This window comes from Peromyscus leucopus, chromosome 2, assembly GCF_004664715.2.
Source record: "Peromyscus leucopus breed LL Stock chromosome 2, UCI_PerLeu_2.1, whole genome shotgun sequence".
Lineage (NCBI taxonomy): Eukaryota > Metazoa > Chordata > Mammalia > Rodentia > Cricetidae > Peromyscus > Peromyscus leucopus.
Genome location: NC_051064.1, coordinates 68,680,240 through 68,694,331, shown reverse-complemented (window position 1 = coordinate 68,694,331; position 14,092 = coordinate 68,680,240). Strand labels below are relative to the sequence as shown.

Genomic DNA, 14,092 nt, shown 5'->3' with positions numbered 1-14,092 from the left:
CTCACTGTTCTGGGCTCCAGGAAAATTAACCCATCTTTATTTGGAGTCTACCAGGCCATGCTTGGAGCGGGCGGGGGCGGGGGAATGGGGGGGCACACTGGGATGCTGAGTACATTGCCATAAAGATGAAGGCTCGATGGTGGTTGCCACGAGGTCATTCCCACGACCAGATTTTAAAGCACCCATGCTACGCCCTACATTTTGAAGTGTTAGCGCCCCACGATGGGGGCAGGGGGGCGGGTGGCCCAGGATGCAGAATAGCACTAAGCTCAGCCTTCAGCTCTCCGCAACCACCCTAGGAACCAGAACCTAAGTAGCACAAGCCAAGCTAAGTGTCTACAGAGCGGAGGGGCGGGGCCGCGCCGCCAAGCCCCGCCCAGTCTAGCGCGTGCCTAAGCGAGCAGGCGCGCGCGCCAGGAAGTGGGGAGAGCGCGAGTGCAAGCCGTGGCTGCGTTCTTTCTGCGCGCTCCAGACGGGCCATGCTCGCGCTCCGAAGCGGCCTGAGGAAGGCGCTGGCCCTGCGGGCGCTGGCGCCTCAGGTAGGGGACGCGGGGACGCGCTCACGTCGCGCGCAGGGAGGTAGACACCGTCTCTTAAGTCGTGAACTAACTGGGCTCAGGGAAGTGGGCGCGGTCTGCGGGGAGAATAAGGTTTGCTCTGGGAGGTGGGCGGGGCCTGCGGTGCGCGCTCGCGGCTTTGGGAGGTGGGCGGGGTCTGTGGGGAGAGCTGTGCTCCGCAGGTGGGCGGGTCTGTGGGGGGTGGGCCAACGCTGCGTAGTGGGCGGGGTCTGCTGCGCGAGTACACGCCCTCTCGTTCGCTGGCACAGCCAAGTTATGTCTAGCCAGTGTCCCCGTTGAATCAGGAGCCAAGATCTCAGGAGTCCAAGGCACCCAACGCTCTAAGAGGTACCCTCTTGTCGGATCACCTCTCCAGACACTGGACAGAGGGCTTTTTCTGGCCCGGGGTCATCCCTGAAACCCTGACCATTGCGTTCTTGCAGCCACCACCAGTGTGACTGCCACTCTTTGAGATTTTACAGCCACCACCCGGTTCAAACGCGGGCGCTTTGTGGAGAAACTTGAACAGGACACCAAGGTCGCCATGGGAGCATCCCGCCCTGCAGTTCTGGTTCCAGAAGTCCCCAAGCCAAGCAAGGCTCTGGAACCTCGTGAAGCTGGTTGTGCCTGAGATGGGACATGTTTGGAAGGGAGCTAGCCTCAGGGGTTGATCGGGGGCTCTTTGTGACTTGAACCCAGAGGTTCTTGACTTCCTGCGCTTAGGAAGAGCGTTAACCTGGTCTAGAGACAGACCTTGTGGTGCACACTAAAGAAGACTATAATGCAAATGAGGCCTCTGCCCTTGCTATCTTCCTAGTATGGTTGAGAATAAGTCCCAATTTTGAGATCACGGAACATCAAGCAGATTTAGGCCGCGACACAGTTTGGTCTAGCCCTGCAACACTAAATGACCTCACCTCTTAACACACATCTTTTCAATGCAGATTTCTTTAATGTATACTTTCTTGTGTGAAAGACTGTCGTAAAAGTGTCTTTCATCAATAATTTCTATTCTACAAATAGAAATTTCTTGAATCACTCTTAAAAGATTGTTGCAAGTGTATCTGGTGCTTGAGGGGGTCCGAAGAGGGCAATGGATCCCCTGGGACTAGTGTTACATACCATTGAGAGCCACCGTGTGGGTACTGGAAATGGAACCTGGGTTCTCTGCAAAAGCAACAAGTACTCTTAACTCCTGAGCCAACTCTCCAGCTTTTATTACATATTTTTAAATACAAGTATAACACAGAGTGTGGTTACAAACACAAAAAGCATTTCTACCACACAGAAGCACCTGCAGTATTTTTTATGACAAGCTTAGTTATTGGGGATAATGGAAACGTAGCATATAATCATAAATAAAATGAGCCCCTGTATACAAGCAAAATTCATATACAAGCAAAATTCATATACTATTATGTCTTGTAAACAAAATTAGAGTTAAGGCCTATTGCTTTCATTAGTCATGTAAGTGATCAAGGTAAACCCTAATTTGGTTGTAGTTCTACTTACCAAAGTGATTTTGTATATTTTTCTGGTCTAATTACTTTCAGGAAATGGACACATGCTAATTCAACCTACTTAAGATGGTGCTATAAACTAGAATGCTCTGTTTGTGTGTGTAGCCATACACAGGGCAGTTTATGGCAAGGTACTTCCTAGCAGTTATTAAACCATCACATAAAGTGTGAGGGCCAAAGTTAACCTGTAAGCTCTACTTACCCAAGGACAAGATAACTTCCTGAAATGCTATTATTTATGGGAAATAACAAACCACATGTTTTCACTCCCCTAAACAAGTTTGTTTGATTGAACTGCACCGGACATGCTTGATCACATATAGGTGGGATGTGCTCGATCATAGGTGAGTGGTACATAGGCAGGAAATACATCAGGATGTATACTTGCCCAAATTGGATGTAGGTTGGAGGTACGCAAGCAGGAAGTGCATTAGGATATATGTTTGCCCCTGATTGGACCTGGTGGGAAATACAGTGGTCTTATGGATAGCCTTTTTAAGCATCTACAAAATGTAGCTCATCATCATTTCCTGGGAACCATAGAATGGTCCTGGTCAGAGCCCATCCTTCTGGGCAGTATTAATTAAAGCTTGCTTCAAAGTTGGCTCGAAAATTGTTTTAACAGAAGATTTTCATATAAATCATATGACTATTAAAGGATATTCCCATCAGCCTGATTGATATAACTGGATGCATTAAATGTACTACTTCACATTGTGTCTATCTTTTGAAACTGAGGGGGACCCTGCAGGTATCCAGGCAGGGAAGCGAACCTTTAAAGAGATGAGAATGAAAACTCGTTTCAAATTTTGACTTAGCTAACCTGGATCAGACTTTGGGGATATAATGCCAGGATGTTCATTGTGGGCATATTTAAAACACAGTACGATTTGGGGAAAAGTTTCCAGGCAACGATCATTCCAATTCCAGGTGCACAATAAAGATTAAGGTGTGATTACATAGGAACTCCTTTGCAAAGTACGTGTGACCATGAGGGTGGGTTCTATAGCTAAAGGGAATAGAATCTAGTGTGGCCTCTCAACAGTAGCATAGAGGTCAGCAGGCCATAAAGTACATGTGACATCTCCCCTAAGGATGGGCTTAACTAGAGCTAAAAATTATAGTCCAGAGAGAGAATGGTCTGGGATAATCATTCTGAGGAATCTGGATAAGGTCTGCCTCCACAGATAGCAAAAAGGTCACCAGGTCATTACCAATATTCACTCCCAGCCTTCTGGGAAGAAAACATTTTATCTTCTCCATTGAGGAGAGGCCACTGTGTGTTTTACATTCCCAGTTCCCTAGTGCTCTGTGGGTGCAAGGACCTCTGTGCCCCCAACATGAAACTGTTTCAGAGCATGTCTGTGTTCTTGAATTTTCCCCTTTCAGCTTTCATACAGCTTTCCACTATATTGCAAACAATTGATTCATAGCATCATTTTTCTGACCAGTAATTTACTTCACTGAGTATTTTTTAAAAGTTTAGAGCTAAATAATACTTTTGGGGGAGGGCAGGGGGACTGTGGTAGCCTACAGAGACTCCATCATAGTGAGGCCTTATTCCATTTTGACTCAGGGTCAGAGAGTCTGAGCTTGTTTTGCCTCACAAGGCTACATAATAGGTTATTTTGGCCAAAGGCATGGTTACCAGGTGTCTTATACTTCAAGGCCTAATTACAAGATGCTTTGCCATAAGGTATAGTTACCAGGTGTTTTGAAAATTAAGAAAGGGTCTACATTTGTTTGTACTTTATGCCTTGACCTTGAAAGGGGGAGATCTTTTGCCTCTCCCTTTGCTGGTGTATAAAAGGCCCATTACGAATAAACTTAAGGAGTCTGTGGTATTGGTCTAGAGCCCTCCCGAAGCTACCCTGTGTCTTCTGTCTTTTTCTTCATCTGCTTCTTTTTTTTTTCCTATCTACCATTTCTCAATTCCTCACTCCTCTCTTCAAGGACCCTTCAGCAGGTCAGGGCTGGACCCCAACAACAAACCCAAAAAGTCTTCTGCTAATAAACATTTTCATTATGTCTGTTAAAAGGACACACATACAGAATGTGCAAGCTTCTTTTAAACGTTGTTGTTTGACTGTTTGACTCTAGTTACTGTTGACTATTGATTTTGACTAAATAAGAAAAAACTCCAAAGTGATAAAGCTCCTGATCATAGTTCCCTGGGAAACATGATTACAACCTTGATGATAGTTTATCAGCAACTTTACATGAAAATGTGCTTAACGGTGGCCTCCAGCTAGGAAAGAGTAACTCTGCACTCAGCATACTTAACAGCTGCTACCTTTATTGGCATCTCTACATAAACATGTCTGTCTATAAACAGTTAAGAGGAGAAATAGAAATACAAATTATGAGTCTACTGTATGTCCTTTGTTTCCAGGCTCAAATATAAGATTTATCACGTCATTACAATCATATCTTTTTCAAAATATTTAAATGTTCCCTGTCTTTTTCAGGTATGTTCACCTTTTGCTACAGGTCCCAGGCAAAGCGATGGGACGTTATATGAATTCCGCACCTATTTTCTCAAGCCTTCAAAGACAAATGAGTTCCTGGAAAATTTTAAGAAAAGTGTTCACCTTCGGACAGCTCACTCTGAAATGATTGGATATTGGAGTGTAGAATTTGGAGGCCAAACAAACAAAGTATTCCATATTTGGAAGTATGGTATGAATCACACAGCTTTCGTTTCATACAGACACTCATTGTTAGGTGGTCTGTGAAGCTTGGTTCTTCGGTCTTTATGACTATACATACACACAGGTTAAAGAAAACATCTGAAAGCAATACAGTATAAAGCCAGCTAAGATACTAAGTGGTCCCTTTGCATCAACCACTTGCTTAGACTCTGAGGTTAACATTTCTGGGAAATAACTGTCTCATATTAAGCCCTAATTTGATGAACTGACTTTAATTCTCAAAGTTTTAGAATGGTTTGTTGGAAAAAAATATCTTTTGTAAAATTAAAATCTGTGCTTACAAAAGTCCAAGTAGTGGAGAGTATAAAATGAAAGTACCTTATTAATAGATAGAACTGGATATCAGCATTTTAGTTATTATTTTAATAATTTTCACATTTAGCGCCTTTGAGAGGGCATTCGACCATCAACTTTTAAGAACTCTAAGATTTAATGATTTTGTTATATTTAGCAATCACTTTTGTTTAAGTTCTTCACAATTTCAAAGAATTCACTGTCTTGTTCCATAATGGAGTTGAAGGCAGAGGAACTGAAGAAAGGTCTTCTCACGCTGAAGTTGACATAGCACAGAAAGGAGAACACGTTACAAGAATCCATGAAGTTTCTTACGCCTGTGTCTGGTCTTCACAGTCTGCAGCAGGGCCTGAGGGTGCCCAAAGAATTCTTAATCATTTCCTTTTGGGTTTTGTAAACAGAGGCTTTTCTCTGTCCCACCTGTCCCACAGCCATGTCCAATTAATCATTCAGCGGCTTATAAATATTTGGCCGATAGCTCAGGCTTATTACTAGCTAGCTCTTACAATTAAATTAACCCATATTTCTTATCTATGCTTTGCCATGTGGTTCGTGGCTTGTTATCTCATTTTTTATACATCTTGCTTCCTCAGCAGCTGGCTGGCTGGCATCAGCCTCAACACCTCTTCTCCCTGTACCTCTGTTTGGCTTTCCTGCCCATCCTTACTCCCCTGGCTATAGGCCAAAACAACCTTATTATCAACCAATGAGAGAAACACATATTCACAAAGTACAGAAGGACATCCCACAGTGGGGTTTGTCCATCAATATCCAAATTAATTTTCAAAAAATGCTTCACTATGAAAATTGTTCATTCTGTACCTAATACAGCATAGTTTGGGGCTTTTCCATGTTATAATAGAGCAAGCCTCATTAAAATCAATTATCTGCTTCAGATAGGGTACAGTGCAATCATGACCCATTAAGAGAACTAACAAGAGTTAGAGAATCAACACCTGATCAATCTGTTTTTGTTTACAGAGTGCATTTTATTTCACTTATTTGGAAGTTTGTTCAAGGTATACATTGACTTGACCACCTACCATCACTCCCAAATGATTTATTTTATTTTCCTCTTAACTGGGACTGTCAGTTCTGAGCTGCAGTTGAAGAGAAGAGCGCATATACTGTGCACCAAGTGCTGAAGTCTCCTCTAAGTGCTCTTCATGGGTTCCTGTAATCCTCACCCCAAACCTGGAGGTTACATTAGTCCTGTACCACACACACAGAAACACACAGTAACTTATTAACTCCTGTACACTGCTGCGTGGTAGAGCCTGTGAAGTCTGTTCAGTGAGATAATAGTAGTTGTTCCATTTCTTTTACCCTGAAGACTATTGAGAGACTTGATACCAATGTCACATCTTTGCAAGTGAGTGTTCCCAAAGCCATAACACAGTGTTCTTGTGTGCTGTGGATAAAATGTTTGCTCGTTTGGGTGAAACCCAAGGAGGAATAGATCATTTTAAATAAAACAATTTAAATTCTTCTCCATTTTTTTTTTTCTACCATAGATAATTTTGCTCATCGAACTGCAGTTCGCAAAGCCTTGGCTAATGATAAAGAATGGCAAGAACGATTCCTCATTCCAAATTTGGCTTTCATTGATAAACAAGAAGTTGAGATTACCTACCTGGTACCATGGTGCAAAATAGGAACACCTCCCAAGGAAGGTGAGTCTGTCTTAGCCACTGTGAGTTTTCATGACTGAAGTAGTACAAATGTTACATAATTAAAAAAAAAAATAATAATGTCATGGAAAAGAAAAAATGATTTATTTTATATAGGAATGACACTAACTATTGAGATAAAAACTGATCTTAGTTTATCCTTAAAAAATGAGAATTAATGAAGTATTTTTCCAAACTAAGATATAAATATATATGTATGTGTGTGTATATGTGCATATATATGTATATGCATATGTGTGTTTGTCTATATGTCTATCTGTACATCACTGGCATACCTGGTACCTGTGGAGGCCAAAACAGGGTATCAGATCCTCACGGAACTGGAATTAAAGACAGTTGTGAACTGTCATGTGGGTACTGGGAATTGAAGCCAGGTTTTCTGCTAGAGTAACAAGTGCTCTTGACTACTGAGCCATCTCTCAAGCCCTTCCAAACTAAGTTTTATGGGTTAAAACTTAGCTACAATATAGAAAAAGTCCATATAATACTAAAGTAATACAAACTTTTATTCACTTATTCATTTTTAGGGTTCAGACAAGGTCTCACAATATAGCCCAGGTTGACATACAATTCACAATTCTCAGCCCTTAGACTCGCAAATGGAGAGGTTATAGATGTTTACTACCATACCTATTTAAATAATATAAACATTTAAATATAAAGTACTTTCCACGGACTACAGTAGTTTAGATTAAGTACGTCTTTACTTATGAAATGGACTGTCTGGAGGGAGGGAGTTACCTGACATTGCCGAGGTATACACTGTAGCTAGCTTTTCTGTCTTGCTTCTTTCTCAGTTTGGAAATAATTCCTTTGTCTTCTTGCTGATTTTAAGAACTGTTGTAAAATCCAGTTTTAAGCAAAAGCCAGATTATAAAAACATAACATTTTAATTTTTTCTTTATTTCCCATTGTTCCTGACTCTATAATGTATTTTAGAGTACAAGAAATTTGAAGTCTTGTTGAGACTTTTACCTGTAGGGATTTGAGGAAGCCCTGGGTGAATGAAGTCCTGAGTGAGTATGTTTAACATGGGCAAGAGCCTGTCGAGGATGCACAAGGCCTCAGACCCATGGGACAGTTGGCAAAGCCATTACTCATACAAGCCAGGCTCAAGAGAAATGGCGAAGCTTTTCTCAGGAGTCAGCTATGAGTGTTTATGAATGATTGATCCTTGTGTGTAGACATTAGCTACAGCTTCCTCTTTCTGGGTGTTTAGAGCCTGGGACTGCTCACCTACAGAGACCTCCTAGACTAGCTAACCCTGCCCTCATGATACTCCTAATAAAAAAGCCAAGGTTTCAGATGGTGATGGAAGTGATAATGTTACAGAGCCCACATGATCCCAGCTTCATTGTTATGTGCATCTGTATGTCTGTGTGTCTGTCTTTTCTTCATTTCCTTGCCGTCTCTAGCCTGGGTTCTGGGACCCAAACCGCAAGGCATGTGCCCTTTGCTCTCAGCATTATCCAAACATATTTGCTATCTCTTGAAATGCCAAATCTTGATTTTTTTTTTTTTACACTTTTTACATTTATTTATTTATGTAGTGTATATTTATGCGGTAGTGCATACATGGAGGTCAGAACAGCTTGAGGGAGCTGGTTCCTTCCTTACGTTTTGTGTGATCCAAGGATTGAACTCTGTCAGGCTTGGCAACAAGCATTTTTTTTTTTTTCTTACACACTGAGCCATCTCACTGGGCTTAAATCTTATTTTCCACTGTAGCATGAATCTTAGTTGGTCTTAATAAAAACCCAGAGCCAGATATCAGGATAAATGCTGAAAGATCAGAGAGACAAAAGAACAAGCCACAGACACCTCTCACTTTACCAACTCCTCAGCCTAAAGGAGAGTGAGTTCCTGTTTCTTCAGGCCTTATATTCCTGTCTCTGTCCAGCCATACTTCCTGTCTCCACCTCCCTAGTGCTGGGACTAAAGGTGTGTGCCACCACTACTTGGCTCTGTTTCTCTTTTATACTGGATCAATCTTGCACAGCCCAGGGTAGCCTTGTACTCACAGAGATCCATCTGCTTCTGCCTTCTGAGTACTGGGATTAAAGGTGTGTGCCACCACTGTCTGGCCTCTATGGCTAACTAGTGGCTTAGCACCATACTCTGATCTTCAGGCAAGATTTATTTGTTATATCACAAACAAAATACCACCACATTCCACTATATTTTTCATAATTCCTTAGTGACCTTGTACATTTTTTTTTCTTTTTCTATCAGACCTACTTATCCTCCAGTTTCTCACCTCTGATTTATATTTCTGATTAGAGGTAAAAAGCCTCTCAAGCAATACTTGGATATTTAAGAACAATAAACCCCTGCTGAAGTTATTTTTCTTTAGAAAGTCAGGTAGGACTTCAGGCCATGTTTTCTTGCTCTGCTTGTTAGGAACAGACTCGAAAAGGAGGAAATTACACAAAGAAAAATATCTCCCCTCTCAAAATTGAAAAAAAGAGGGAAAACTAGGACATCAAAAGATACTTATTTCTTTTCTCATAGACGTAAACAGCTTAAAATCTTATTTCACAATAAAGTATCAATATCCAGTATGTTGATAAAGTTCCCAGATTAAAAATATTTAATGTAATTGTTTATATATAGTTTTGATTTCCCCTCAGTTATTAAGGTTAACTTTAAATGTAGACAAGAATATCTAAACATAAAAACAAAGAAAAATGAAGCAAAGAATTAACAATTGTGTCTGCATAAATCTGTATATGCAGGTGACCCTTCATACACTTATACATAGGGTCGCCTCCCACTCTAGAGTCAAACAAAGCAAATTCCTTGAATGTCTACCAAATTATGTGTGGTAGACCAGCCCCCATCATTATTTACCCCAGGGACTCTTGAGGAATGAGGAGTAAGAGACTTAGTTAGAAATAGAGGGGAGAGAAACAGAAAACACAGGATAGACTCCAATGGGCCTGGAACCTTATCCACCGGCCCACAACTTTATTCCAAAGGTCTATTTATAACAGTGCCAAGGGGTGGAGCAAAATATCTCCCTCTTGCTAGTTACAGTCAAGTGTAGATGCTTACAAACACCTGGTACTCAGGCCCGTGGTCCAACCATCCTCTTACGCAGTCCTGCTGGGTACAGCCACTAGGAACCTAGTAGACTACAACAATAATGTCTGTTAAATTTAATTTTTTTGTCAATTCTAGGAGTCTATGAATTGGCTACTTTTCAGATGAAACCTGGGGGCCCAGCTCTGTGGGGTAACGCATTCAAAAGGGCAGTAAACGCCCACGTTGATCTCGGCTACTCTACACTAGTTGGTGTTTTCCACACTGAATATGGAGCCCTCAACAGAGGTACAGCTGTCTATTTCTGTGAGACTGTGATGAATGTTGCTGATCACCTATGTTTCTTGGATTTTTTTTAATTTTGAGGGTTTTTTTCTAATTGTAAGGTATGAAAACACTTTTTTTTTTTATTGCAATTGCTAATACCTTTTGCAGCTTTTTCACAGGCTAACTGTTGCCTAGAAACTGGAAAAATCTTTAAGAAAATATTAATTCTTTTCATCTTTTTTTCTAAACGTCTTGTTATGATTTTTTTTTCAAAATAACATCATTGGAGTAAAGAGGTTGTTTCTGAATGAAAATATAAATATATATTTTATAAAGGCAAAATTTATGGACAAAGCCAAAAAAATTACCTATTTCTCATTATTGAAGTAACAGTGTTCCATAAATGACAAAGGGATGCCAAGACTAAAGACTTATTAGATATAAAAGGTCTAGAAACAATGTCTGTGCCTGGCTGGTGATAGCTCCCTAGTGCTCTCGAATGGGTAGATGACTGCAGTGGATGATGACCCAAGTTTATCCCTAGCACCCATATCAAAGCGGACTCCAGTGGCACACACCATCTACTATGTCGGCCTGGGAAGATGGAAATAGGAGCCTGGCCAGCTAGTCTAGTTAAGTTCCAAGTTCAGAGAGAACTGTATCAAAACAATAAGGAAGAGAGAAATTGAAGAGGACGCCTGACATTGACCACTGACACCCACATGCATGCGCATCCACACACACGCAGACATACACATACACAATCAAGGTCAAGGATATAGATCAGATGCAGAGTACTTACCCAGCATCCACTCTAAAGGCCCTTATGCTTAGTACCACACACATTTGAAAAAATATCTGCTATACGGTTATATTTAGAATATAGTGCATATAAACATATGTACATGTACATATATGCAGGTAACAACAATTAGTGAAAATAGAGGGCACAAATTTGAGAGAGCAAAGGAGGTTGTATGGGAGGAAAGGGAAGAAAGAAATTATGTAATTATGTTACAATCTCAAAATAAAAGAAAAAAATACCTGTTAACGAGAATTACAGCTAACTTCTGATTTACTTCTGCAGTCCATGTTCTGTGGTGGAACGAGAGTGCAGATAGTCGCGCAGCTGGGAGACATTGGTCTCATGAGGATCCCAGAGTCGTGGCTGCTGGTGAGCTGATCATTAGGCGTGAGTTATTTTTAGAACAAATTTGATTCACCCAATAGCTTCATTGTCTTATAAAATGTCTTTGCAGTTCGGGAAAGTGTCAATTACCTCGAGTCTCAGCAGAATATGTTCCTGATCCCAGCATCCTTTTCACCACTGAAGTAGTTTCCGACCTGACGTCAGACATCCTTAGTCACTGATGTGAGAAGTGTCTGCAGCGGGTTCTCATTTCTCCCGAGAGAATCATTGTCTTTGTTGTCTGAAGGAGGTGGTGAGTTACCTCACTGTGCCCTCTGCATCTTAAGGCTGTGTCCATGACTACCAGTAAAAACTTCGGTTCATTTTCGCCACGCCATTTCATGTCTACCACACATGAGAAGGAGTTCTGTTACTCCATGACCCTGGTACTTTATTGTTCCACAATATCTTGTCTTCTGTAATTTTATGACTCATTGCTATCTTATATTCAAATAATGATTTTGAAATTTTTTGCCTGGAAATATTTTTAAATTAGTTAAATACAGTATCTATATTTTTGTCACATTCATTTTTCCTGAATTTTAAAAATATTTTTTACCCAGTAATGTTTGCTTTGTGATATCAAATGGGATTCATAGAAACATTAAATCTAGTATTTGTCTTTATTCTTTAGAAAAGTACAATATCATGTCTTCTGTATTCATTATGATTTCACATTAATTATTAAGTCAAAGTTGGAAAATAATATATCCTTGAGACTTATTGCTGGATAGTATGGTTTTAGCATGTTCGTTTTTAATTAACTTTTACTGCTTTTAACTTTACCTTGAATCACTCACAAAGATTGTAAGGCACTTATTTATTTCAATGAAATCTTTACAATTATGGAAATCTTTAACCTAATAAAAGCTTTCTCATCCATTCTGATTTTCTCAGCTGTGCCTTGTCTACTTATATCCTCTTCTCTGGAGCTCTTCCAATGCTGCATAGGGTAATGGCACTAATGTGGCAGCTTCATCGTGAGCGTTCAGTTACTAGACTATGCTGGTGACTCTGAAGGCGGACTTCTGTAGACTGCCGTCTTGACTGTCTGGGCTGTGAGGTGGGGCTCAGGAAGGCAAGCTGTGCAGCTTTCGCAAACGTGCATCTCAGTATTCTTCAGACAGCGTTCACTGTAACGTGGCTCACGTTTATATAACATAACTGGAACTGGGTGTGTGCTTCACAGAAACATAAAGTGACCACTAAAAGATGAAATTAAACCAGTCTCAGATAGTTTCAGGTCTCAAAAAGACAAATACCATGTTTTTTCTCATATGTGGTTCCTGGATCTTTTATATACATACAGTCATGTATGTCTGTATGAAATGAAAGTAAAAACAAAACTGCCCGTGGTTACAGAGGGACAGTGAGAGCAGAGGGGGTGGAAGGGGGAGGGAGGCTTGGTGGACGGGAGCACAACTCAATGTATAATGTGTGCTTGCGTGAAAATTTCCTTAGGTAGCACAAGTACCATGTGCAGTGAATATATACAATGAATTTTTTAATTGTTAAAAATCCAAATGATCATAAACAAAAATTTTTAAATTTAATTCAAAATTTAAAGTTCATTATAAAATGTTAAAAGTAATGTAGCATTTTGCTTCGTTAACTCTTTGAGCATCAATCTTCTTTGACCATTTCTGTAGTAGAGTAAAAGGTAAGGAAAGAGCCAGGGCCTATGTTGCGACACCTTGAGCAGCCTTGATGCAGGAGGGAGGGGCTTGGGTCTGCCTCAACTGAATGGTCCATGGGAGACCTTGCCTTGGAAGAGGTGGGAATGGGGGGGTAGGTTGTGGGGGAAGGCTGGGGAGCAGGAGGAGGGAGGAGAGGGGGATCTGTGGTTGGTATGTAAAATGAATAGAAAAATTCTTAATAAATTTTTTTAATTTAATAAAAAATAAAAAAAGAGCTGACAATTGGATCTTCTTGGTGGATACACTAAGCACCCTAAAGGTTCTCCTTAATTTAAATTATATGCTTTATTTACTTGGTTTAAATCATATATACCTTATTTGTATTTCTCACCAACTGCATTTTCAGTTTCTACAAAATTTAAGACGACAGAGATGTGCCTTCCAATCAGTTTGAAGAGGAAAGTGATTAATATGCACAGGTTCACATTTTCTGCAATTTGGTTTTCTTCTGTTCTCTTAGGTTGTTCCAGTACCTGCTCCCATATTCATTCCTTCACTGGAAAATTTAAAAAGTAATCGGAAGAGAATATGCAGACTGACACTCCCGTTACTGTCTGCGGCAGGCTCCCTGGGGACTTTTTCTCTCCTCCTGTGTGCGCCTGGTGAAGACCAGTTCATTCACCTGTAAACTTAGGAGCCTAGCCGAAGGATATGGCCCAGCACTTTCTGTCTCCTGACGCTAGTTTTTCTGAATCTCATTCCTTCTCAGGATACAAATATGCTGCTACTTATCCATCTTTAAAAAAGGAAAGCAGCCAGGCAGTGGTGGCACACATCTCTAATCCAGCACTGGGGAGCCAGAGGCAGGTGGATCTCTGAATTCAAGGCCAGTCTGGTCTACAGAGCGAGTTCCAGAGAGAGAGAGAGAGAGAGAGGCAAAGAGAGAGAGAGAGGGAGGGAGGGAGGGAGGGGGGGGAGGGAGGGAGGGAGGGAGAGAAGAAAACAAGCAAACAAAACCCATCCTGCCTCAATTTCCCCTATAGTAATACAAAAGAAGTGTCATGCTTCCAGCCTCTATTAATTCTCTCTTAAATGTCCCACTACCCACTAACCAAATAGCTCTCATCAAACTCATTCTCCAGTCCTCATTTTAGCGGGCTCCTAGCAGTTGACCTCTTCTTTGT

At 41.0% G+C, this 14,092-nt stretch overlaps 1 protein-coding gene across 1 annotated transcript; it reads left to right on the top strand.

Annotated features, from left to right (window-relative positions):
• Positions 1 to 400: 400 nt before the first annotated feature.
• Positions 401 to 12,159, top strand: LOC114683453 (protein NipSnap homolog 3B). The gene is made up of 6 exons (XM_028857765.2): positions 401 to 539; positions 4,546 to 4,756; positions 6,597 to 6,755; positions 9,954 to 10,103; positions 11,170 to 11,256; positions 11,342 to 12,159. Exons 1-6 carry the CDS (start codon positions 480 to 482, stop codon positions 11,416 to 11,418), a joined length of 744 nt encoding a protein of 247 aa, XP_028713598.1. The 5' UTR covers positions 401 to 479; the 3' UTR covers positions 11,419 to 12,159.
• Positions 12,160 to 14,092: the final 1,933 nt, after the last annotated feature.

Excerpts from the sequence above, each read along its gene's own strand:
- LOC114683453 (XM_028857765.2), top strand. The coding sequence starts at position 480 with ATGCTCGCGCTCCGAAGCGGCCTGAGGAAGGCGCTGGCCCTGCGGGCG. Across the intron at positions 6,756-9,953 it reads AGGAACACCTCCCAAGGAAG|GAGTCTATGAATTGGCTACT; the intron begins GTGAGTCTGTCT and ends TGTCAATTCTAG. Across the intron at positions 10,104-11,169 it reads ATATGGAGCCCTCAACAGAG|TCCATGTTCTGTGGTGGAAC; the intron begins GTACAGCTGTCT and ends TTACTTCTGCAG.